The sequence below is a fragment of the Lepidochelys kempii genome, chromosome 11, assembly GCF_965140285.1.
Source record: "Lepidochelys kempii isolate rLepKem1 chromosome 11, rLepKem1.hap1, whole genome shotgun sequence".
NCBI lineage: Eukaryota > Metazoa > Chordata > Testudines > Cheloniidae > Lepidochelys > Lepidochelys kempii.
The window spans coordinates 62,816,563-62,844,426 of record NC_136390.1 but is presented as its reverse complement, the minus strand read 5'-3'; the positions used below and the strand labels follow the sequence as shown (position 1 = coordinate 62,844,426).

Below are 27,864 nucleotides of genomic sequence, written 5' to 3'. Positions count from 1 at the left end.
TTTACAAAGGAAATATGGATTGTTTTTACCCTACTTTGGGTTTAACAGGGTGGGAAACTACTGTTGTCTGTCAGAAAATAATTGTTGCTTTGTTGAGTTGTAAAAGGGCAAAAGGAGACTGGATGGATAAGAAGATTGATAAAAGAAATGTAGGTTACTTACCTGTAACTGGAACTTTGAAATGTGTGGTCCCTATCTGTATTCCACACATTGGTACACGTGTGCTCCATGCACCCGAGACTGGAGATTTGTAGTAAGTAGTGTCTGTTGGTCTACGTAGGTGAAGTTGTTCTCCTCATGCTCCAAACCGAGGGCATAAAGGGCAGCGTGGAGCGATGCCTTCTCTTACCTGGAATCAGATGGGCTCCAACACAGAAGGAAGGAGGGGCGGGTAGTGGAATATAGAGAGGAACCACACATCTCCAAGAACCTCCAGTTTCAAGTAAGTAACCTCCATTTCTTCGAGTGCTGATCCCTACGCATATTCCACATGTGGGAGATTGGTAAGCAGTATTCAGACAGGCAGAAGGTGCGAGAATGCAGTTGGTATAGATGTCTGTAATGCTGCTGTCTCCAAAGCTGCACCTGCTGAAGTGATCTAGACTAGGGCACATGTTTCATTAAAGGTGTGGATAGGGCTCCAAGCAGACGCCTTACGAACATTCAGTATTAGTACTTCTCAAAGAGATATCATTGTGGTTGTTCATGCTCTCTTGTAGAATGGGCCCTCAACCTGTCCAGGAGAGGAATACGTGCCAACAATAGAATGATGTTTCCAGAGATCCACTTACAGAATCTCTGGACTGATAACGCTTGTCCTCCTGGTCGCTCTGCTATTGCAACAAACAGTTTTGGTGTTTTTCTAATTGGTTTAATTCTTTGCTGATTCTTTATTGTTTATAAAAGACGCCGGTCGTGTCTTTGAACCCTCTACGTGGTGGTTTGTAAGGGCGGTGGTCTCAGCCTTTTTGTGGTGTTTTCTCTTCGGGGTTGGGGTGTAAATACCCAGGGAGCAGAGAATCATCCTAGAGCCCTTAAGCGAGTGTAATGACATGTCAGGCTCCTCACTGAAGAGATTAAACTCAAAGGGCAAGTCCTTGATGGCAGCTGTTTTCAACTGGGATCTGCCAGGCGGTTTAAGGGGGCTGTGAGGCCCTGCGGCTGTGAGGCCCTTGCGGGGCTGAAACTGGGAGCGGAGCCGCAGGGCAGAAGCTTGGTGCCCTGGCACTCCCAGCAGAGCTGAAGTTAGGTGCCCCAAGCCTTGGCACCCTCGCGGGACTGAAGCTCAGCACCCTGAGCACCCACAGGTCTGACACAGGGAGCAGTCCACACTGCCCTTTCTGCCCTCGGTTTGAAGCACGAGGAGAGCAACTGCAAATGGACACTATTTGCTACAAATCTCCAGTCTCAGGCACATGGAGTGCATGCATATACTCACATGTGGAATAAACAGAAGGACCAGCATTCGAAGAAGACTACACAACTTTATAACTCTATGTTGCCAATTCAAACCCAATCTACGTTGGTAGCGACCAAAAGTTGTTAATGGCCTATGTGACGCAAGTTATTGATTTCTGTCCAGTTCATAATGCAATAATGGGCATCCTTCCCAACAGCAAAAGGCACAGAGGATTGACTGGACATGGAGCACTAACTACCCGTGTGTCTACACCTGGGTTTGTTTTACACGATTTTTGGCTTAAAAGGATAGGGCACTACTGTTGAATGAGGCTCCAAATGGACACAACTATCTACTTATGAGGATTACATTAGGGCCTAAATTATTATCTGAGCATGAAGAACTCACTGAAGACAAGTTTTAACCATTTTTTAGGGAAATTTATCTATCTTTTTGTAACTGTTGTTCTTCAAGATGTGTTGCTCACGTCCATTCCATGCTAGGTGTGTGCGTGCCTGTGTGCACAGTCATCAGAGATTTTTGCCTTAGCAGTAACCGTAGGTTCGGCTGTAGTGCCCTCCTGAGAGCCACACTCATGCATGGGTATATTAGGCACTGCCGACCCTACACCCTCTCAGTTCCTTCTTGCCGGCAACTCCGACAGAGGGGTAGGAGAGTGGGTAATGGAATGGACATGAGCAACACATCTCGAAGAACAGTTACGAAAAGGTAGGTAACCGTTTTTTCTTCGAGTGCTTGCTCATGTCGATTCCATTCTAGGTGACTCACAAGCAGTATGCTCGTAGGTGAGCTCAGGGTTCACAGCTTAGCGACTTGCACTACTGCTCTACCGAAGCCAGCATCATTGCAGGTCTGCTGGATAAGTATGTAATGGGACGTGAACATGGGGATAGATGACCAGGTGACCACCCTACAGATGTCCCAGGTAGGCATGTGAGCTAGGAAAGCTGCCAAGGAATCTTGCACCCTGGTTGAATGGGAGGTTACTATCGCTGGAGGTGGCACTTTTGCCTGATCGCAACAAGCAGCATATGCAGGCAGTGATCCAAGAAGAAATTCTTTGAGCAGACACTGGACAACCTTTCATCCTGTCGGCCACCATGACAAACAATTGCATCAACTTGCGGAATGGCTTGGTCCTTTCAATGTAGGAGGCTAGCATCCTCCTGACGTCTGGGAAATGCAATCTATGTTCCTCCACTTACTTATGTGGCTTGGGAAAAAAGGCAGGTAAGTAAATGTCCTGGCCCATATGAAACTGTGAGATCATCTGGGGCAGGAACCTGGGTATGGCTGCAGCTGTTCCTTGTCTTTATAGAAGACCATATAGGGCGGTTCCAAGGTAAGTGCCCTAATCTCGGAGACCCAGCAGGCGGATGTTATCGCAACTAGGAACACGACCTTCCAGAACAGGAGAAGGAAAAAGCAGGAATCCAGAGACTTAAGGGGGGTCCCGTGAGCTGTGACAGCACAAGATTCAGGTCCCATGGCAGAACAGGGACCCTGACATGCAGTTAGAGGCACTTGAGGAACCTGACAGTCATGTCTTGGGTAAAAACCGACCTACCCTCAAGCAGCAGACAGAAGACCGAAATAGTGGCCAAATGGACCTTGATAGATGAAAGGGACAGGCCTTGGCGCTTGAGATGCAGAAGGTAATCCAGGATCAACCACAGTGATCCGCTCGTGCCAAATACTTTATCCTGAAGAGGGATGGGGAAGGGGGGGGACGGCCATGAACTGCAGGGTGTAGCCCGAAGATATTATGTCGAGTACCCAATGGTCTGAGGTCAGCTGCAATCAGGCCAACCAGAAGGGGCACAGGCAGTTGAGGAAAGAGCTGGGTGGTGGATCCTGGGAAGTGACTGGGGTGCTGTCCTCAGGCGAATCCTTAAAACACCCATTTCTAGTTTCCTTGGCCTCTGGAAGAATCAGGCTGGACAGAGGAATGGGAAGACAAAGTGTGACGCCGTTTAAATTCTTTGTCTCTGTCCTTCTTCCTGTAGGAGCTGGACTGAGGGACACACCAGGACCTTGATGGAGGCGGAGGGGGACTGAACGGCTTTCTAGCCTGCAGAGTGGTGTGTAGGCCCACAGAATGGAGGGTGACATGGGAATCTTTAAGGCTGTGGAGCTGTGCATTGAAAAGAGCTCAGAAAAGAGCCTACTTGCTTTTTGGCCCCCAGGCTCACTTCGGGCACAGATGATCCTACTAGGGGCCGGGATCCTCTGCTGCTCCCAGGAGTCGGGTCCCTGGCTGGACTAAGGGTCCAACCGCAGCGGTACTGCCAAGAAGCTCTGGGGCAGGCACATAGTCTGACACAGGTCCTTTGCCTGAAGCCCCCTTCTTCTGCGGTGCCTGGCAAACCCATAGACTTCAACTGCTTCTTAGGCGCTGGGGAGGGGGAACAATGCCAGGTGGATTCCGTTGCCGGTGGCGCTGACGCCAAGCATGGAGTCAGATCGAGAAGGCTCCAAGGGAAGACGAAGAGCAGCCTCCGTGAGGAGGGCCCTCAAACAGATATCCTGCTCCTTCTGAGTTTGAGGGCCAACATTTTGCAGATCCTGCACTTATCCTTTCTGTGGGACTCCCCCAAACTCTTTAAACAGCTTTCATGGGGGGGGGGTGTCACTAATGGGCATCGGTCAGCTGCATAATGAACATGGCTTAAAGGCTGGGGAATGGGACATGCCCCGCTCTGAGGCGAAGTCCCAACCAGGGCTCTAACTCCTAAACTACTACTCTAACACTTAACATATAGGTCTAGCTAAGTACTGATCAACTAACAACAAAGGAGACAGAACAATGGACTGTAAGAACCACTAACGATCTTGCAATGTAAGACAAGGCGCTCTGACCAACCATCACGGGCGGTAAGAAGGAACTGAGAGGGCATAGGGTCGGCAGCACCTAATATACCAACGCATGAACACGGCACTCAAGGGGGTGCTACAGCCGACCTTACGGATACCGCTAAGGCAAAAATCTCCGACGACTGTGCACGTGGGCGCTCATGCACCTAGAATGGAATCGACATGAGCAAGCACTCAAAGAAGAATAATCCTTATTAACTGAAATGACTGCTAATGAGGAAGAAGACCCATAAAGCTACAAGTAAAAACCAGAAAAATCTGTAATAGCCCAATGAAATTTGAATAAAGCTTTTGAGGGAAAAGAAGGTTCAATGAAACCATTTAATCTTCGCTGCAGTGTCTGATAGTCAACGGATGTCCTGACAGTGGCTTCATCCTCTAAGTGAAATTACCTTTGTTGGCCTGTTGAAAAGACAGGCACCTCCCCCTCTGAGTAAAAATTCTTTGTATTCTGCAATGCTGCATCTTGAAAATTTTCTGGAGTGGTAAACCCTAAAATGACAAAGAATCAATTGAGTAAATACCACACTGAACCCAGTTACTAGAGATGAAAATTATAACCCTCCTTTGAGCTGCTCTAATTTTTTTTTGCTACAAGAGAGATATACAACCGTCAGAGCAATGACAGCAGCTCAGTGGGAGTCCTTCATGTTTTGAAAAACAAAACAAAAAAAAATCAAGCATTTTAACACTGTTTTGTATTTTTTTAAAATTACATTTCTCTCTTTACTATATGAATCCATAGCAAGGATGCAACAGCGTCTCTATAATCTTCTTAATAATTTAACATTCTCTATGCCAACTGAATAGTTACCATGTTCCTTCTCACTAAAAGAATCCAATGTGGTGGTACCATATATTTGGAGGCTGACTGATTTTTCACTTCAGCTCCTGGATGGATTGCATCCCTTTCTCATTTCTTGCTGATTGTTTAAGATAGCCTTCTCTGTTGAAGATCAGTGACTCTGGATTAATTTTTAACACAAAAAGGTATCTCCACTGCAAAAAGTTGGTGTTCCTTTTGTCCAACACACAACTCAAAGATCTGGGGGGAATCCTATTGGATATTTTTATGCTTCACTAAATAGGTGCTAGACAACTTCAAATCTGGGAGGAAGGATAGATGAGCCAGACAGCTCACATCAAAGTGACCAGTGGCTGAGTAGTCAAAGCTGAAGAAACTATGCTCACTCTGTAGTATAGTAGCTGTAGGATCTAGCATCTACAAGGCATGCTTAGGCTGTGACAGAAGAGTCTACCAGGATCAAAGATGAGACCTTAGGCCCCAGTTTCACAAACAGTTGATTAGAAAAGGAGAATTTAACAAAACCTGGCAGCTCCTGAGCTCCATTTTAGAAAAAAAGAATTAGGCAGGCCTGTTCCATGAAGGAGGAAACCCTGCTCATACCCAGATATGCTTCCCTCTCAGATTTTACTAACACTCACCAATCATTTAGCTAGAAATTGAAAAAAAACCACCCTCCATCTTGAGAGCAAAACCATAGGTATCTGGTGCTGTTGCCACTATAAAAAAAAAAAAATAGAAGGTGGGATCTGGTGCCAGTGCTGACTCAAAATGAAAAAAATAACAGTACAATTTCAAGAGTCAATAACAATATTTAGAACACCCCCAAAACAAATGTGTGCAAAAATAATGTTTTGAGTTTGAAATCGTATGTTGTAAAGTGCATTTGAAGTGACAAACTAAAAATTAAAGAAGATTGTCCAATTGAATTTATCTAAGATGTCTGTTACTTCAAGTGCTGGACTTCTACTGTTTGCTGCATGGATAACATGAGCCTCTGAGCTAAAAGAGAGGCCAAAGCAGACTGCACAGTTTAGGGTTCACTCTATTTAAAATAGTATGGTAAGACACAAAGTGATTATTCTTTTTTAGAAAAACCATCAAGACTTGGGTTGAAAAAGTTCCAATAAAATGTCCCAAGCCAACCCATAAACTTCAGGCATTATATTTCATTGTAGTCATTTACCACTGTATGCCATTTTTCACAGATGTAGGTCTAAGCTGGTAACTTTCTTCACCAGTCTGGGGAATTATCAGCCATGCCCAAATCAGTATTTTGCCCTTATATCCTGGTTTCATTTATTATCCAACCAACAAACTAACCTTCCAGCTGGGGCTTTCTACCCAGCCACAACTCCCAGGACTTCCCATCTACATCTAGAGTCTCCCTTCCCCAGCAACTACTGGGGGAGCCTGCAGCTTCTCTCTGTAGTTAGCCCCTTTCTCAATCAACCCCCAGTTTCCTGCAGCTCTTTATAGGGAACTCCTGTTCCATTTTCAGCTGCATCTGATTAGTGAACAAGGATGATTGGCCGCTGGCCCTTAAAGGGAAAGACCACCCTATTATAGTACAGATATTAGCATCCTGGCAAAACTCCAGTTTGGATTATACATTCTGCTTACCTAAATTTTCACTGCAGTTTCAATTGGAAAAGTTATTTTCTTACTACTTATCCTAAACTATTGTGTAGTATTATTGTGTTTTGTTAAATACCTATTTTGTTCCATTCCAAAAGTGACTGCACTTCAGTAGTGGGTACAGTGGTTCCTATATACAATTTTAAACATTTACAAAAATGTTGGCATCCTTTTGGTATGGAAGAGATATATGAAGATAATTTTAACTACTGTCTGGAAAACTAAGAATAAAAAACTGGACATACCAAAACAGTCAGTACAAATTCTCAGATTTTTTCTCTTCAGAAAGTTTGGGTTGAAGTAGCTCAGCTATGAAATGTGGTTTTGCAACATTCAGTCTTTGTTCCCTTCCATTTTGTCATTCTACACAGCAGGCATTAGTGCTGCCTGTTCTCTCAAAACTAGAGATTTGGTATCTCTTCTCTTATAGAGACACTGAGCAAGGGGAGGCAGAAAGCCCTATGAGCTCCCCCATGAACTCCACTCTAAAAATATAAATTAGAATCAAAACATCCCATGTTACGAGTCAATGTTATGTTCCTTAATTTCTGTATGTTTGAGTTGTTCAGCACAAATGTTTGTCCCCACTGCTAATGTACTAGCTTTTCATCTAGTGCTGAAACAGATTTATGATGCTCAACAAATAAATACTTATATCACACTGTGCACTCTGATCTCATCTCCAAAGCCCTCAGTTACTGATTTTACAGCATACCCTGTTTCCTCCATGATGCAGCCACCCCAGGATTCTATGCAGTCACATTCTTCTCAGACAAAACCAAACATACAAAAGAAAGAAGGAAATTTGTTATAAATATACTGGCAGCAAAAATAAAACTTTATATATAAAGAAGGTTTTAATTAGTATATATTGCGGTCAGATGGCTGTTTATCATATCAGAATGTAGCCTTAAAACTGGAATGTTCTTGTGCATATGACAGATAGATTTTTGTTCCATCTGCTTTGAATTATTAACAACAACATCCCAATCTATCAATCAACTTATGTTCTTTGCATATAGAGCAGAAAGTGGTTGAATGAAAGGGGTTTATACTAGCTACATCATCTAAGTCAACAATAACTTATTTGTTAATTAAAAATACAGGAGTAATGTTAATCAAAGTAAAAATGTCTTACAATCTGTAAAACAAGAATTATATAGTGCGGACAAGAATCTGTTAAAAAAATACTCTATTCTGGATACCTCTGCAAACATTCAGTATTTCTGAACAGAGAATAACCACATGTCATCTGGTAGAATTTGCTTCTTTTCTAGCCATGTTATTTATACCTTGATCACTTTTCCATTGTTAGGCTATTACATCTGCTTGCTGGGTAATGCTACTAATGCTTGTACTTCTACCACCACTTTCAAAAATGACGTTGAGACTCAATTTACTTGTTACTCTCTGCAAGACATACCTAAAACAAGGATACAATTTCTTATTTTTCCTTTAAAAAAAAAAAGAGTATTAACCCAGCCCAACAATGAGAGGAAAGGTTTTCCTGACTAGATTCTACTGCTTTTTGAAGGATTTGATGACATCTCCAGTACACGACATATATCAACAGTTATCACACAACAGTACTGGAGATAGAATAGGAAATAACTGTGCTAAGTAAAAGGAAATAATGCTGTATCTCAGATAAATGGTATGGTAACTGCTAATTAATCGTGACCACATAATAGTGAAAGAAATACTGCTTTGACAAATATTTTGTCTTGGATGAGAAAAACTTGGACAAGCATGTCTGACATATTCAAAATTGCGGCCTCATCCTGGACTCCTTGGGTCAAATTCAGAAGTGATACTTAAGGTGATGAAAGTTAGATACTCAGAGCCAAATCCAAAGCCCACTGAAGCCAATGGAAAAAACTCCAAATGGAAGTCAATGGGCTTTGGATCAGGCTCCCCAGAAGTACTTACACCCACTCTACTCATGTGCTGTAGTGTTTAAGCTGGGCTAATTCACCTGCCATGGAGCAGAAGATGTAAAAAAAGATGTGAGTTAAACTACCATCGTCCAACATTAATTTATATTTTCTTGCACTTCTTGGAGTTTAAGTTAGACTCCTTTGCACATAGATTCCATGTGACTTAATTACATCTATTCTACTCAAGTTATAGGTAAGGGAGTCTGAGTGCAAGGGGAGCGGAGGTCTAAGTTAGCATAACAGTTCTAAGTTACACCACTGTACACATCAATTATGAATCTGATCCTTTCACTCAGACAAAAGTGTCACTGAAGTCAGAGACTGAGGACTGTAAAATGAGTGCACAACCGGGTCGTGGTTTATTTGGCCTTGATTTGGCTAAAATCAAGTTTTGGTTCTTATTGTAATTCTCCAGCGTATAACAAAATCAATGGCTGTATGTTATTTACAGTTATGTCGATGTACATTTGTATGTAACCATACCCTTTACAAAAAGCTTGTATGTTCAGCAAAAGAGGAGGATAGAAGAAAGTCAGTGCACAATGACAGTACATACTCGGTTTTCTGGTTGCTGGCTCCCACTGTATTCCCAGGTTCTGAGCCAAACTTTGTGATAATTCCTGTGCCATAGCCAATGGGAGGGCATACTGTTTTTAGAGGGGAGTATAACAGTAAAGATAGTACACCGTTAGTTACTACAAATTATACTGCAACACTTCATTCTGGTTTACTACTAATTCAGTATCATATATAGAAATTTTATCAAACCCATGTGTGACTGCATGCACACACCAAAGAAACAAAGACCAGAGGAGCTGGTACCTGCCTTTACCAAGCAGTCAGTCTGGTCCACTCAGTACCTTTCACAATGAAAATACAAATTTTTCAAAGCAAACTAATTAGCGTGATACACATATTGGGCCAAATTCTCCTCCCAGTTACGCTGGTGGAACCCACTGGCTAACTAAGAGAAAAATTTAGCGCAGTATGTAGAAAGCAAAGGTTTTGGGCAGTATAGCTAGATCCATGTAATTACAATGGATTTTCAACAGTGTTGTTGCATTTTTGGTGGTATAGTCAGAGGCTAAAACAAAGTGCCAAATATAAGGAATGGTGAATTCATAAAGAGGAAATTGTACGTTTAAAACATTTTAATAGAAAGGGTTACCTCATTCACTCCAACTCCTCTGGTCACGGAACAAACCCCTCCAAAGTAACTCAAGCTACTTCTCTTGTAGTGGAATGTCACATTCCTTAAGAACATAAATAAATAAAATAAAATAAAAAAATTACCATATATACTCGTTCATTAGCCTATTCATTTATAAGCTGACCCCCCAAGATGGATAGGTAAAAATAGTAAAAACTGTATCACCTTTTCATAAGCCGACCCTATATTTCAGGGGTGGCAAACTTTGGCTAACGGCCCGTCAGGGGAAGCCACTGGCTGATCGGGATGTTTTGTTTACCTGGAGCGTTCACAGGCACGAAGCCCTCAGCTCCTTGTGGCCGCGGTTCGCCGTTCCCAGCCAATGGGAGCTGCAGGAAGTGGCGCACCACTTCCCGCAGCTCCCGTTGCCTGGGAACGGCAAACCGCGGCCACAGGGAGCTGAGGGACTCCATGACTGCAGACACTCCAGGTAAACAAAACGACAATGTATTAGATATTCAATTCAATGATTTCACAGAGTTTAAAATCATCAAATTTTGGTGTAGACCCGTTTATAAGCTGACCCCCGCTCTTTGATGCGTCACTTTTTTACCAAAAATATTCGGCTTATGAACGAGCATATACAGTAAATAAAATATACATAGGATGTTGAATGAGAAATTTCATGCAGTAAAGTTCAATAGGACACCCATTCAGTCATCTGAAAGATCAAATTCCCATATAACAATATATGTTGTGTGCATTAGTATTCATTTAATATCTATTCATTTAGAGACAAATTCTCAATGGTAACTGATTCACTTTTAAAATGGAACACATCAAAAGAGTGAACTAGATGAAACTTGCAACATGGAGACACTTATTCTCTAGATTTAGCCCCACCCTCAACCTGTAAACAAAAATCAGAAAGTGCAAATATATCAGATGTTCTTAAAAGAAAAACTAGATCTTGCTAATCCAAACAGGAATGTCAAATTTTGTAACATTAAACATCTTTGGATCTGATTAGTACTTGGACAGATGACCCTTTGAATATACTTGATTTTCCAGGTTTGCTGACTGTCTAACAACAATAACTACTTGTAATGGATTTTTTTGTAAATAAATTTTATTTTGAATGATTTTATATACAGTACAGCACTTGATGCCTTGACTTGAATCATAATGCTAATGCTCTACAATACTATATTGGAGACCTGGGCATGATTCATTTTCCTGTTACCTTGCTCAATGACTTCAACAGTGAAAAAAATTAAGCAGCCTACTGTCACACTGCCATGAGCTGGGATCTTATCAGAAGTCACAAGCTAAGGCCAACCCTTGTTGGTTCTTGGATAGATTTCCAAAGGAAAAATGAATCTGAAGAACACAATATCTTCTGTGCACCAGACTGTAGCCATTATTTCATCTCCTATGGAATCTCATCCTTCAGTTCCAATTACACTGCTACCATCAGTTTTTCTATTATATTTCACATTTAATTGTCTTTTAAGGGATATTATATAAATACAGATTAATGTAATCTGAAAGTTCAATTGCACAAGTGTCAGTAAATTCAGATGAGTGTCTCATCACAGGACCCCTAACCCAACCCTCTTTTGTGTACATACTTTACAATTTCAAGTGTCTTTATTTCATGACCACACAGAATTAATAGATACAATATATCAATTCAGCAAGTGACAGTATAATATTTAGAAAGGATGCAATTTCTTTTATAAGTCCATGTAAATAATATTTTGTACAATTACAAATCTTACGAAATCATGCCATGAATATTCTGTTGTAATTCATAAATACAAGGAGGCAGAGTAATGGAAACTGTGAAACTCTAATAGCTCTGGCTTAATGTTCTATTAAGTTGTTTTTCATATTGCTGTAAATATCGTAAGTAGGGTTGTCAACCCTTTAGGATTGTTCTGGAGTCTCCAGGAATTAAAGATTATGGTATGTGATGAAACCGTCAGGAATAGTCCAACCAAAATTGGCAACTCTCAAATCATTCTATAAGGAGGAGAAAAATCATTGAAGCAAAGGTGGGACATTGAACTACGATGATAAATATTACAAAAGTAATTCTATTTTTAAGATAAAATTCTTGAAACTGAGCTGCACAGCGTCTAATTATAAAAAATGCACACAAAAATGCTTCATAAATAGGAGATTGTTATGAATAATTACATCATAGATGAAAAACAAATTAGTGTCCACCTTGTTGCAGTGATTACAGTAAATCAACACAAAAAAAATGGAAATCATGGTATAGCACCATATTCCACAAGAAAGATTTTTTTCACATGAATAAAAAAGCCACAATCCTGTAGTCCTTGCACACACAACACTCCCATTAAGGGTGGCCAGATGCCCAGTTTTCGACTGAAAAGTCTGGTCGAAAAGGGGACACGAGTGTCCAGTCAGATCTACTGACTGGACACACAAAATCCAGTTACCACGGGTGGGGTAGGCATCAAGTCATCACCCACGCCAGCCCCTACTCAGCCAGGGCCGTCTCCTACCTGCGTCAGGTGGCTGCAGCTCCCAGCCCCGCAGGTTAGTCCCTCCTGACCTAGGCGGGAGGGGAAATGTAGCGAGTGATGGGGGGAGGAGGAAGAGGAGAGGATGGGGGCAGGGCCTCGAGGGGAAGGAAATGGCAGGGACAGAGCCACGTGGGAAGAGGCAGGTCAGGGGAGGTTAAAGCACTCCTGCTGGACTGTCCATTTTTTAAATATTACCAAGTTGGCAACCCTAATTCCCATTTAAGTCAAGGAAGGTAGGATGTACAATAGTTGCAGGACTGGGCCCTAGTAGACTATGGAAACTATTCCTCCTTGGCACAAAAATGAAGTATACAAGAGTTGTGCCTAGAGAAAATCTTTAAAAGCCTTTGGTTATATCTATGCCCATACTTGCAACAAATGCAATGGTTCCTACAGTCAATGTAAAACTAAAAACACAGGGGTAAATCTACACACCGCCAACCAGATCAATTATCTTGACTGGATGCTAGGGAGATCAGTGAGTAAGGAGGAGGAATTCACACCATCCCTGCCCAGATTGTAGTGGCAGAAAAAGCCACTGGAAGCTACTGGCTGGAATAGCTTCTGCACCCCTAGCATTTGCCTTCAGCAGATGAGAATAAAATTGAGGATGTGCATACAGACAGATCCCCTACCCTGTCCCCTCCAGACTGTTGTACCAGAGAGCCCCTGCAGAACTGGGCTCTGAACTGCATAATGGATGTGCAACCCCATGAGCCCCCCCAAATCCTCCTCTTCCCCCCAGCTATGTGCAGCGAAAACATTGTAGTTTTCTAGCCAGAGGCCTCTCTGTGCCCACAGACATGCAGGTAGGATTTGCCCCAAAATGCATAGCTTCTCCGGCCAAATTCATTTCCGGTTTAAGCATGTGCACCTCCATGAGTTTCCATGACCGATTTCAGTGCAGCCATAGGGATGAGTGAAATATTGTCACTGGAACATTCCTGTAGAGGGCACCCTCAGTTCTGCCCTCTCCTGCTACTCATTGGAAGGAGGATGGTACATTGCAGAGCTGGTTGATGGGTCAAACCTCCTCAAGGGCATGTTGGATCATATTAAAGAAGTTCTTTATTAAAATCACAAATGAGTTTGATTCCCCATAGTTTAAATTCCAGGGTATTACTAATTAAGAGGTCTCTTGGTTTTTGGTACTGTTTCTCTCCCTCTATGTGTGAAACTTGCAAGCTGCTAATTGCATTAGTACATTCTAAGACAGAGTCTGTTCTCAAAGCAATTCTTTGTAACAACAACTACTCACGCAGAGAGAGACTCAAAGCAATACTCTGTAACAGAAACAGCACCCAGAGACTCCCCGCCCTTTTGTTGTATTCATCTCGCTTTGTTAACAATTGTGATTAAAATAGAGATAGAGGATGTATGTGGATGAATACTTGGTGTGGATAACAACTGAATGATCAGGGAGGTGCCAGCCTAAGAATCCAGTGTCCATCGGCTGAAGAAGGCGTCAAGTGGAAATAACCAGAGGACCCCCAGAGGGCAAACTGGAATCCATCCAACAGCCTCAAGGATGGGAGAACCAAAGAACAAGATAACATCTGGCAGCACGGGGCCGTCAGGAATGTGCCATCTGCTGATTGATTCAGCAACAGCATGATAAAGCAATTCTCATAGACTGGCATAGGAAAAAATTCCTATAAAAATGGACTCTAGAAAGTGAGAACTTTGGGGTCTGATTCTGCAAACCAACTTCCAGGAGCATCAGATGAGCATCTGACAAGGCCCTGCTCCCTCCTCACGTCCAGGCCACCTGGCCAGTGGCTTGGCATGAGCAACTCTAAGGCTGGTAACTATGATAACAACCTTGCAGAACCTGTGTGTGTATGTGTATGAATGAATGTGTGAATAAATATGGAATTGAATGGAATGTTATAGCTATAACTAACTGCTTACTATGATTCTTTCTGTATTCACAATAAATGTGACATTTTGCCTTTTCCCCTTTAATAAGATCCTGCTGGTTTTTATTTTATTGGTATAACAGGCACGGTAATAGCCATGTTTACTCAATCCTGTAGCTGCACTGAGTTCAGCCATAGGAGCATAGCAGCACCATCTTGGACCCTCAAGGGTGTCTTTGAGGTCTGCTGGCCCTACCATGGGAACCTCTATGTAAGATAATCTAATATACAATATAAAAACTATCGCATGGTCATCAATAGAAAAACATTCAGGAGACTAGTGGGCTATGTTCCCTGATAAATAAGCTGTATATACAAGTAGTTTTTTTTAAGATAGCAAACTATCAAATCAATCAAATCTACTCTAATCAAAGATCTAATCAGATTTCATGAAAGATATGGCCAGAGCACACTATGGTAAATGTTTGGGCTCTATTTACAAGTGAATAATAGTTCTACAGGCTTCAAAATTTCATAATACACATCGGTATGCCTGTAATATACCTTGCTGCACACTGTAGACAGGACTATTACTAGATTAAAATAACAGAAACTGGCAGCTATAGGCAAAGGTTGGTTGACGTGCAGACAGAGAATAAAAGAGAGAGGAAGGCTGGTAGACAAGTAGACATTCTACATGTGTAAAAACTAATGGATTAAACCATCATCTAATAGTACATACGAGAGGAGGTGTACAGCATCAGTATGCTGTTTGATATAGTACTGTCGATATTTGGAGAAGTCATGAAGCATCTGCAGAGGGTCAGGGCGAATGTTAATCCGATCCCTGTCTGTCCAGGTTTCCACAGCAACCAAAACCACCCTGGTGTTCAGCTGTTCCTTGTATATCTGGGGACAGAGACAGGACAGGCACAGGAGTAGAACACTGGGTCAGACATGCACAGTTAGCCAGTCAGAGTCAGCGGAAGGACAAGGAGGATAAAGAAAGAGGGAAACATGGGGAAATAGTTAGCTGATATGCCTAAAAATCTATAATCTGCTAATCTTATTTTATTAAATTTACTATTCTAGAGGACAAAATGCATTTTACAAATTCCAATTTTGACCTCCTATTTTTCCCCTTTACTGTTTCTTATGTCTGATCATTTTAGTAACTGATCACTACTCAGGAATATCTACATTTCCCCATAGAAATTTCCTAAAGACACACTGATTGATCTCAATGAACAAAGAAGAGGTCACACCAATCCTCAATCAACTTGAAGGAAAGTAGCGCTGTTTTCTCCAAAACAGTTCTATCAAAAACTTTTTAATTCACATATATAGTTCGATTCTCATTTACACTAAGACCACTTCACTCCCACATTAATTCCTCTTTACACTGCAACAGTGGTATAAATACTGTTTGCACCAACTTTAAGGGCACCTTGTCCTGTCAAAGCAGGGTAAATGGGTATAAGTGTAAATGAGAATCAGGCCCTAAACATTTATTAACGTAACTTTAAGATATAAGTAACCTTTGTTCACAAAGGTTTATTTTAGTGATAGAATAAATGTTCTATATAATTCAGAGTTTAAAGTACTATATTTTCTATAACATATTCAAGACTTGCAAGTTTGCAAAGGAGCTTATATTCCTCATTCACATTTGTTTGTCTGCAATTAGAAAGCAGGGCCAAGGTGACACACGAAGAGGACTCACTACCCAGATAGAATCAGCAGTGTTTAAAGTGATTGATTTTTAATTCAAATAGCATACAAACAGTTACCAAAGAGCATCTCCAGGAGTCACCATATATTTTTACAAATACACTTTTTAATTTTTTCATCAAATTACACCTAGAATGTCCAATATAATGTATAACTATTCTGCCTACTGAGCTATGATGGGTGCATCCACTGAATAAATCAACAATTACATTAGCCCTTTTGTTGGAACATCAGCCCGTTTATGCCTAAAAGGAATCAGCAGGCAACACACAGGTTGGAAAACAGGCAGTGAGCACAAGGACAGGAGAGATCAACCAGACAAGTTTAATTTTTTCCAGAAAAGATTTTCAAGAAGGAATTGCATATCAAGAAAAGTCTTGTGATAATGTGTTCTTTCTAAAGGAGCCAAGTGAGTGTATATATGATCCATCGTTTGTGAGAGGGTGATTTATTGATTGCCAAAAGCAATATCGTGAAAATATGGAAATCCAATAAGGCCAGATGAATAAAATCTTAGCTGATGTTTGATTTCCTGAAGCAGACAGATATCGTGAGTAGGTGGAGAGGGGGCACGTAAGGACCTGATACTCTTGAAGTGCCAGTAACCAGTACACTTCAGCAAGAAACACAGCCATGACCCCTGGATCCATAGGGGAAATGCAAGGAGGAAACTTTCTGCTACATTTCAGGTTCCCTTTAAAATAAATGGAGACACCTCGGTACAGGCCCTTCATGAAAGGAAAAGTGGACAGAGCCTGAATGTTTATGCATCCAGCTGTTGGTGTACACTCTTGCTAAAACCCACTGTGCAAATTATTCCTGCACTGATCAGTGCTAATTTGTAAAGGTGGTATGGTGTGAATGGCCATTGGCAGCCAGAACAGGGACACACAATAGCATCGTTTACTGCAGAATTGGTCAAAATACTTCTGAAGATACATTCACTGACTTCCCGGTCAAAATCATTATTCTGAAATTAACTACAAGCAAAAAGGGAGAAAACCAAGAGAACTAATAAAAACAGAAAGCAATGAGCGATCAAATGAGTTCTACCAAGCACAGTAAAAATACCAAGGAAAAACAATTTAAGAAAATATAGAGTCTGTGTCTTTTTAAAACTCATCCTACTGAAAATTTATTATAGTACAATATATTTTACAGACAGATTAAGCTAGTCATACCCTGCTTGCTCAATCAAAGTCCATATTGAGGTGGCAGGGGTGTTTTGGAAGGGTTCTTCATTAGCAGGAGTTCCCAGAGGCATTCTAGCTGATTTAGCTAGAATTCCTATGAAAGCTTGGGGGAGTCAATGCCAGTGCAAGGGCTGTAGCAACCTTTAGCGTGATGCAGAATGAGCTTTCCCTATGTCATCTTAATTCTACTGCCCAGTGTGGAAGAGGATTGAGGAACGCTGGTCCTAATTATCCCTGCGTTTGGGGAGTCTAACAATGCCACTAGGTGCTTGACATCAGAGGATGACATTCATCTATGGTGCACAGGGCCAGCAAAAGTTCCTTCCTCCGTACCATTTAAGACCAGTATTAGGGTTTAGTGGAGGAGTCACAGAGCAAGTGGTTACACAAGGATGTCTATGCATGCCTGCATGCTGAAAAAAGAATTGTTGTACCATCCTATACAAGCTGGCACAAATGGCTCTCCTGAGGGTCAACTGGTGTCAGGCCAAAAAAGGGGTAGCTCTGTTGGCTCCAACATCCTTCATAAGTAACTCTCACATAGGCACAGAGCTAGCTACAATGTTAATTTGGAAGGAACTCTGAGATTTTCTTGGGTTGAACTGTATTTGCCTCTGTCCTTTGTTTTCCTATGTAGTCACTACTGTATATTTAATCTTTCTGTACCTGTTGTTTGGGGATGTGTAATATAATAATGCAGAAATAGTCCATATTTTCAAATGATTGCTCAGATAGGACTCTCTCTGCAACTATAGGCTGTTTCACATTATTACTGAAAAACATTCCAAGGCACTTCAATATTTTAATGCATTATATTTGTGTTCACTTAAAAACTACGCAATATACTTCATGACATTTTATGTACAATATATTAAACAAATAAAATCAAAGATTAGGTGGTATTTCCTCCACGCTATACTGGACTGAATTGCACCACACAATACCACTAAGTCTGACTCAGAGTCTTGCTACCAATTGTATACATAGCTTTATTCACCAACCTCAAAGAACTGAATTAACTGGTGGGAAAAATACAAGAGGAAATATAAAGTGCACAAAACAATCCTAACATATGTGCCACAAATATGATTCATCACATTTCTTTACTGTAAATAAATTATAGCTGAATGTGTTGGGATATATAGTATGTTTGGGGTGTGAATGTGGAATGAGTAAGGTTTGGTTTGTAATCAATAAAGAGCATTTACATTATTAATATACCAACACTGCATCTGGTATCTGCCTGCTCCCCATCCTGTAGGAAAACCTCTATTGCAGGTCTAACAAATGTACATGGATACAGGCTGCTAGTTCTAACAAATGTCTGTGTTAGCATAAAGAAAAAGTTGTGATACAAAGAATAGAAGCCTAACCAGCATTTTACATCTGGCCTGCTCATCAGCTGAAGTGGCTTTGAATAAGTTAAATAATTAAAAGGATGGGTGTAACAGGATTATAATGCATTTGTTGAAGATCAAAAAAGAGAGAGAAAGGAAATTCCACAATTTTAAATAATTATTTGAACACCTGGAAAAGAAGATTGGTATGTGTACACCTGAATAAGGAAGTGACAATGACCTCTATCAGTCATAGATTTTAAGGCCAGAGGGACCATCAGATTATCTAGTCTGACCTCCTGTACATTTTACACCACTAAACACCACCCAACTGCCCCTACACCAAGCCCCAAACTATTACAGCCCCCAGGAGACTAATCATTATATCTATAGCAAAGAAATTTCTCTCTCAGACCTTTGTGATGGAAAGATTTTTATACTCAAATAAATCAAGTTATGTCTTTGTTATCCCCTTTGGAGTGTAATATCATTTGTTAGCATTTTTTAAACACATATAAAATCGACTTTTTGCCTGTAATTCAGACAGCACATGTATGCTCTTGGAATTACATTAAATTTGTGAACATTGACACCTATAAGGACTCCATAGTCATCTGTCATTTAAGAATTTGGGGACAAATATCTACTAAGAATATATCTACATAGCATGCACTAGCTCTGCTCGAGCTAGTGCCTAAAAATAGCAGCGTGGACATGGCGGTACAGGTGGAGACTTGGGCTAACTGCCCAAGTATGTACCCAGAGTGTCAGGTTGGATTGTACTCAGGCAATTAGCCCAAGATGCCACCCATGTAGTCACAGTTACACTGCTAATTTTAGTGGGCTAGCTCGAGTGGAGCTAGTGCATGTAAGTCTACCTGAACCAGGAATTACACCTCTCAGCTGTTGTTCAGATGCATCCTAAGTAAGTTTAGATGTGTTAGATAGCACAGCAATGAGACTCTTCAACTAACCGTACTGCATAGTCAATGATACTAGAATGCACTAGCTTTGTTACATTCTCTAGTGCTGATGTGTAACAAATTCACCTTCTCACAGTTCTGGCATACATAACAACAAACTTACAATGGAGCTGAAATTGAGGTAGTTTTGCTGCACGTTTTCTGCATTAGCATTGTAACACTGCACCCCATATTCTTCATAGTTGTATGATTATGACATAATTATGATTCACTTTGTACAAGATGGGTCATGTAAGATCTCATTGGAAAAGTTCTGATTTGCTGAATATGATTATCCTATTTGCATTCATGTATCATTTTTATATCTGAAGTCATAAATATTGACTATGGATCTGTATTTCTAATAGGCTTACTCTGGAAAACACCCACAGCCAGCCTTTCAGGTACAACAATGAAGAAGCCAGACAGTGCTAATGGGTCATCAACAAAGACAATGGGCTATGGAATAGCTTAGCCTTCCTAAGAATGCTTCAGACAGCCTGTAAGAAATGGCTGCTATGACTCTGCAAGGGATGTAACCAGACCACATGACTCTGGACTCCTGTATTTTTCCACAAACTGGTCTGAGAAACAAGTTTGAAACAAAAGGTTCCTGCCATTTGAAAAAGCTATATAAGGCAGGGAGTGAAATCATTGGTTGTTCTTCACTCCCCCACAACTGAACACTTAAGCGAAGCTCCCAAAGAAAAGGACTTGGAACGGGGGTGGGGATCCCAAGCTGCAAAGCAAGTGCAGCTTGTGCCTTGAGAATCTGCAAGCCTGCTTGTATCATCAGTCAGGGTGAAAGGCTGTTAATTCAAATCCTACCCTTCTAGTATGTTAGCTTAGTTTGCGTTTTTGTTTATTTACTAGGTAATCTGCTTTGATATAGCTCAGTGGTTTGAGCATTGGCCTGCTAAACCCAGGATTGTGAGTTCAGTCCTTGAGGGGTCCATTTAGGGATTGGGGGCAAAAATTGAGGATTGGTCCTGCTTTGAGCAGGGGGTTGGACAAGATGATCTCCTGAGGTCCCTTCCAACCCTGATATTCTATGATGGCATCTATGATCTTTTACCTATCACTCATAATCACTTTAAATCGATCTTTTGTAGTTAATAAACTTGTTTTATGCTTTATCTAAACCAGTATGGTTGGAGTGAAGCGCTTGGGAATCTTAGCTCCAGGGGCAGGGGCTGTTGCGTTTCCTCTCCACATTGAGGGAGGGGCGAACTTTATGAGCTTACTTTGTACAAATCTCTGTGCAGTGTAAGACGGTACAATGTTGTATTTATACTCTGGGGAGTGGGGGTGGAGCATGTGTGCCAGGAGCTGGGAAATTGGCTGTTGTGTGCTGGCTGCACTCAGGTTTGTGTGAGTGGCGCCACCCGCTGTTGTGTTGGGTGATAACAGGGCCTGGGTGAGGCTGGCTGTGTCCCCAAAGCATTGTGAGCAGGGCCAGCCCAGCTGTGTGTCTTAGAGGGGCACAATGGGCTCTCACACCCCAAAGGTGACAACCCATCACAAGCATCTCAAGCCTACTGACACAGTGGTTAAGTAATTCTCTCAGAATTAAAAAAAGATGCAAATATTTAATGTCAGAAAATGGCTCCTAAACAGCATCTTCTACTAGTTGTGTGTTGAAGTCCCCTGTATCGAGTATTAGCTTAATCAAATTCAAAAGACTATTTGGGAGAAATCCTGGGGTCAATGGAAGCTCCATAACACAGCAGCATCAGTATGGTACTACTGTGGGCAGTGCTGGGATAAAGAGCATTAATGTAGTAATAGTTCCACAGACCCCTTCGTATTGCAGAATTCAGCTCTGCAGTCACCTACTCTGCGGGAGCGTCTGGTGGGTCAACAAATTGTACAGTTGCTTTTTAAGTTTGTAATGGGTAGGGCTCTGTGTCTGTCACAGAAGCCATGGATTCCATGACTTCCCACGAGCTCCACGACTTATGCAGCGGCCAGCTGCTCAGGTGGCCCCAAGGACAGAAACACCATCCGTTGCTGGAGCAGCCCTGGGACCAGCCGCACTGGCCACTGCTTGGGTGGCCCTGGGCCATTGGACCACCTGAGCAGCAGTCAAAGGGGCAGCTGGAGCAGCCGCTGCTCGGCAGCCCCTGGCAGCAGTCCCGTGGCTACTCCCAGCAGCTGGTGCCACTGCCCTCCCCCAAGCAGTGGCCCCCATCCCCTCCCCAACAGTGGTCCTGGGGGCAGCCAGAGCAGCTGCTGCTCAGAAGCCCCTGGCACCTGGTGCCACTGGCCCTTTCCCCCCCGAGCAGCGGCTCCTCAGCCCCTCCAGCAGTGTTCCCACTCCCAAGATTTAGTCAGGGGTATTTATAGTATAAGTCGTGGACAGGACACGGCCATGAATTTTTCTTTATTGCCCCTGACCAGTCCATGACTTTTACTAAAATACCCATGACTAAATCGTAGCCTTAGTAATGGCTACTATGCCTGCTAATGTCCTGCAGTAGCAGTCCTGCTGCACTTCCACACTGGCTACTGCAAGATGGGTCTGATGATTCTCAGCCCTTCCCCTGTGTGTTGGAGCAGACAGTCTTATTAAGTCTGGATGTGCTTCCTTTTCCTGAATTTACTGACAAGATACAAAAAGTCATGTTGATTCAGAACTGATAGCTGAAACTGGATTAGTTTCAGAGTACTTTCATGGTTCCTACTGGTTTCCATTACAGGCAAATACAAAGGCAAAACGTGGCCAAATATATCTAAATATGAGCTTTTAAGGGAAAAACACTGATACTATTCAGACGTGTGAGAATGTCTTCCTTTAAGAAGGTGTCAAATCAACACACAGAGATCTATTCTTCCTTCAGTATGCCACATAACCCCAAAACTGTGCGAGGTAGCTATATGTATAACTGGGAGAGATAGAGAGCATATATTTTATCTCCAGTTTTGTTTTCAGTTTATAGAATATGTTTCATACAAAACTAGTTCATTTCTTATCACATGTATATGTACTAGGCACGTGAATTCTGTTAAATGCTCTCCATCCCTCTCACTTATAAAGATGTTCCTTCACAAGAGGCTTTTTATATCACTGAAATGAAAATGCTTATTCACACTCTTCTGTTATACCCCCATCAGATATTTGTATTTTCCATGAGCTGTGCTCACAGCATTGCCTACTTGTGGCAGGTAGAAGCACTGCAGACTTTTATATACAGTATTAGACAGAGATAGATTATCTATCTATATATCTCAAAGCTTGATTAAATCTAACTATTCAACAGTGACTCGTGGAAAGCTCCTTCACAGCTCTGAGTTCCCCCAGAGCGCAAATTTGTGGCAGTTGCAAGCTTTGAGAAAATACCAAGAATAAATCTGTGGTTTCTTATGGATAGAAACCTTTCTACATAGCAGCCCAAGTCAGTCCTCTGCAGTGAAACTTTAAAATTATTTTTCAACCATTTAACAAGTGCTGATTGCATTTATTTTCATCCTAATGTCTGTAAAGCCAGCTTTCCATATAATGACTTAAATAATCAACTCAGTGATATAGTTTTCAGGAACCATAATGATACTTACAGCATCTACAAGGTTTACCACAGATTTTGCAAAGTTGTTTGTGTACGCATGGGAAGAACGATGTTTTTTGAACTAAAAGAAAAAATTTAAAAGAAATTAGATTTGTTTCAGGAAATATGGAAAACGAATAATCTTAATACATGCTAAGGGAGAAATCACAAAAAAATGGTCTTTTCAGATCACAGCATGCCTCCTGAAGTCTATGCTTCTATGAAATTAAATGAAAGCCTGTGCCAGGCTCAATAACATTTAACATGTACACATACAAAACATTTTAGTAAAAACTGTTCAGCCATGAAACAGGCTCTTAAAACTTTTTAAGAGTTTAAATAGTCAAATTTTTAAAAAGACATAATTGGGGCTAACGTGAGTTTTTCTCTAGAGCTCAAACTTATAAATGAGAGCTCAGAACTGTACCCTAATTGTCATGTTTAAACCTGACCATTTAAATACCATTCACCACTGACAGTGCACCACAACCTGAACTCTGAACTCAAAGGTGACAACCCATCACAAGCATCTCAAGCCTACTGACACAGTGGTTAAGTAATTCTCTCAGAATTAAAAAAAGATGCAAATATTTAATGTCAGAAAATGGCTCCTAAACAGCATCTTCTACTAGTTGTGTGTTGAAGTCCCCTGTATCGAGTATTAGCTTAATCAAATTCAAAAGACTATTTGGGAGAAATCCTGGGGTCAATGGAAGCTCCATAACACAGCAGATGACACAGCACATAACACAGCACAAGAAGATGCCACCCTCTAATTGTCATTCTACATATAACTCTTTACCAACTTATCCTTTCACAATATAACCTACTTACAGCACCAAAGATCCACAACTACTAGGGTCGGGTATGCGCAGAAGGGTGAAAACAGAGCAGAGTTAAGCTTGCAGTGCTTTATCTGGGTTAAGATAATGGTGAGTGAGTGTTTGAGGGTGGAGAAATAGAGAATATATATTGTTAGAGGGCTTAACTTTTCATTTTCTTTCTTTTTGTGGATATATGTTGCATGTGTAGCAGACAAATGTTTCTGAAGTTTTTTGTGTATTATAATAAATGTGCTTGTGACTTTCTGTATATTGGTCTATCAATCTCTTCTGCCAACAAGTCAAACTTGCCAAAGATGATTGAGACTCAAAAAAATCGTGAAGTTACGATTGTATTTTACAATATGATCTGCAAAAAGGGAAATTTGCGTCTTCAAAATGTTATGTACAATGAACTCAAAATCTGCACAAAACAAACCAGCTAAAACTTTTCCATGAAAAAGTTCTCACGAATTTCAGCTAATATTGCTTAATAGCAACAGGTCTTGCTACTAAAGAGTCATATTATGAGGTTCCCCAAAAGGTCTTATCTACGCCTCATTCTCAAGCATAGTAGACGATGTGAGACTGAGACACAAGAGGGTTCATGTGCCAAACTCTAAGCAACTGAGTTAGTACTCACATGCTTAAAGCCAGGCTCATGCTTAAATACCATCCTGAATCAGGGGGAGTAAAACAAAGACTCCCTGGACTCTAACAGACATGCCAGGAGCCCCTTACAGAAGGAAATTTAAAAATTACAACTATTTAACAGTTTTATCTAAACAGCCAGTTACTTTACTTTTCAAACTAAACATTATACAAATAATCTCTGAAAGCTGTTATACCACATTATATTGGTAAACTGTATACCAATTTTTCTTTTCATTCAGACCGATGCTATTTTTGCCTCACACAAGTCATTCAGTCAATTACAGATGAAATGCATAGAGATGGTGCATTTCACCCTATCAGCTTTGATTCAAATAGCAGCTGCAGCCCATCCACTCCACTTGCACAAGGTGATAAGCCATTTGATTTGTGTAATCACTGATCCCATGGCCCACTTCTGTGGCCTATTTGAACATCACCGTCCTCAGTGGCCTATGCACAGCCAGTGCTGGGATCCCCACTTCTCACACCACATAGGGTTGTCAGGGGACCCTACCTGTGCAATTGCTCTTTTAGCAAATCACCTCATGCAGCACCAAACACAGGGCTTAAATGGTATACACCAGCACCAATAAAGTAGGTTTTGAGGTTTTTCCTTAGGGAACCCTTTAGAACTAGCATATATTTTATCCTTAACAAGCTGAAAGAATTTGCTGGAAGTGAAAACAGTATTCTTGTGTTTCATTCTTCATTAAAATATTTGAATACAGAGAGCTATACTGACAGTACATTATAAAATACCAGAGAAGTTCCAGAAATAGAAACTAAGATGAATATAGTCTAAAAATAAGGAATGTAAATAATGTATTTACTTGGGTCTTCATTGTTATAATGAGTGAAAGTTTTAAGAAAATATGAAAAGTGAGTTAAAACATTAAACAATTATCAATACTTGATACATTTCAATGTCTGAAACACTGCGTAAGAAGAGGATTTTTACAAAGTAAAATCTTACTGCAGGAGAAATCTGCCCTCTACTGGTAAGCAAAACTCTTAAGTATATGCTTATAAGCTCTGGATAGTACAACCCTTACTCACACTGGTGAACACTTACAAGTAACCTAACTTGACTTCTTGTCAAAAATGGCATTACCCGTTTCTGAGTCACTGATGACTCAGAAGCAGATGATTTTGAATGCTTATGGATCAATGTTCTAACAAATAAAGCACAAGATGGGGTACTAGCTGGTGTCTGCTACAGTTCACCAAATCACACTAGAGAACTGTATGACTGGCTCCCTTAAGAATCTATCTATCTAAAATCTAATACTGTATATAAAAGTCTGCAGTGCTCCCTTAAGAATCTATCTAGAATCTATCTATAATGTGTAAGGAATAAAATGGAGGATTCAATCTGAGTGACATGTTCTGGACTTCTCATGCTGCCAACAGTAAAACGTTCTTGGAATTTTAAAATATTATAGATGACAATTTCCTAATTCAAAAAGTGTCGCTTCTAATAAAATGAAATTATATATTAGACCTTATCTTGACAGATAAAGAGGAATTAATCACAGATCTAAAAAATTAGTAGCTGCCTAGGTCCAAGTGCTCAAGGCTTGATTACATCTGTTATGTGCAAACAGAATACAGTCCAAACCAATCATATGGATACTTGGTGCTTTAAAAGGGCCAGGTCTCTAAGCTGAAAACAATTATAGGCCAAATCAGCTGGAAGAAATAATTTAAAAAGAAAAATCTGAACAATAATTAGGAAATATATAAGAATATTTTACTGGATGCTCAAAAAAACCCACAATTCCACAATTGAGAAAGAAGGCTATACTGGTATTTAAAACACAAATAAACAAAAAACCTTGCTTAGCAATGAAGTGAAAGCAGCAGTCAAAAATAAAAAAAATACATAGAAATGGAAAAAATATTAATATAAATTAGAAACTAGAACTGTAGAAAATTGGTAAGAGAAGCAAAAGGACACAAGGAGAAATCTATGGCCAGCAGAGTTAAGGACAATAAGTTGTAGTTTATGCATATCTAGAACAAAAGGACTAGACAATGCAACTAGACAGATGCTGCAGAACTGTCAATAATAATGCAGAAAAGGCAGAAGTGTTTGATGTATTTTTTTGTTTGGCTTTTTTCAAAATACATATAATGTATTTTTATCTTATGATGATGAATACCTTCCATTTCAAGAGTGATTCAGGAGGATGCTAAAAAGCAACTACTAACCTTAAACAGTCTTAAAATTAGCAAGTCCAGATAATTTGCATCCAAGAGTTTTAAAAGAGCTGACTGAGGAGCTCTCTGGACCATTAATGTTGATTTTTAATAAGTCTTGGAACACTCTGGAAGTTCCAGGGGACTGAAAGAAAGCTAATTTTGTGCCAATATTTTAAAAGAGTAAATGGCACAACCCAGGTAATTACAAGCCTGTCAGACTGTCTTTGATCCTGGACAAAATAATGGAATAGCTAATATGCAGCTCAATAAATAAAGACTTAAAAGAGGGTAATATAAATAATGCCAATCAAAATGGATTTAAGGAAAATAGATCCTGTCAAAACTAAGTTCTCTCTTTTTTTTTTAAAGTAAGATTTCAACTTTGACTGATAAAGGTAATAGTGTTGAGGAAATATATTTATGATTCTGAAAGACATCTGACTTGGTACTACATGACATTTTGATTAAGAACCTAAAAAGATACTAAATTAACATGGCACACATTAAACATATTAAAAACTGGCTGATAGGTCTCAAAACATAATTGTAAACAGGGAATCAAGTACATGTGTTTCTAACTGGATCAGTTCTCGGCCCTGCGCTATTTAAAGTTTTTATCAGCCACCTGGAAGAAAACAAAGCACTCCTGGTAAAGTTTGCAAATGACACAAATAATAGGGGAGTGGTAAATACTTAAGAGGATAGGTCACTAAAAAAGAGTGATCATAGAATCATAGAATATCAGGGTTGGAAGGGACCTCAGGAGGTCATCTAGTCCAACCCCCTGCTCAAAGCAGGACCAATCCCCAATTAAATCATCCCAGCCAGGGCTTTGTCAAGCCTGACCTTAAAAACTTCTAAGGAAGGAGATTCTACCACCTCCCTAGGTAACGCATTCCAGTGTTTCACCACCCTCCTAGTGAAAAAGTTTTTCCTAATATCCAACCTAAACCTCCCCCACTGCAACTTGAGACCATTACTCCTTGTCCTGTCCTCTTCTACCACTGAGAATAGTCCAGAACCATCCTCTCTGGAACCACCTCTCAGGTAGTTGAAAGCAGCTATCAAATCCCCCCTCATTCTTCTCTTCTGCAGACTAAACAATCCGTTTCCTCAGCCTCTCCTCATAAGTCATGTGTTCCAGACCCCTAATCATTTTTGTTGCCCTTCGCTGGACT

The 27,864-nt window shown here is 40.7% G+C and overlaps 1 protein-coding gene across 30 annotated transcripts in view; it reads right to left on the bottom strand.

The window, feature by feature from the left end:
• ADAM23 (ADAM metallopeptidase domain 23) overlaps positions 1-27,864 on the bottom strand; it is a 200,128-nt gene that overhangs the window by 74,651 nt on the left and 97,613 nt on the right. For all 30 annotated transcript variants that reach the window (XR_012154367.2, XR_012154365.2, XR_012154363.2 and 27 more), the window contains 6 exons: positions 23,020-23,091; positions 14,984-15,150; positions 9,843-9,927; positions 9,231-9,321; positions 7,453-7,501; positions 4,687-4,786 (listed from right to left, as the gene is read on the bottom strand). Coding sequence is in view for 24 of the 30 variants with exons in the window: in XM_073306577.2 (XP_073162678.1) it covers positions 4,687-4,786; positions 7,453-7,501; positions 9,231-9,321; positions 9,843-9,927; positions 14,984-15,150; positions 23,020-23,091 (564 nt within the window). In the remaining 6 variants the exon portion in view is untranslated. The remainder of the gene's footprint in view (positions 1-4,686; positions 4,787-7,452; positions 7,502-9,230; positions 9,322-9,842; positions 9,928-14,983; positions 15,151-23,019; positions 23,092-27,864) is intronic.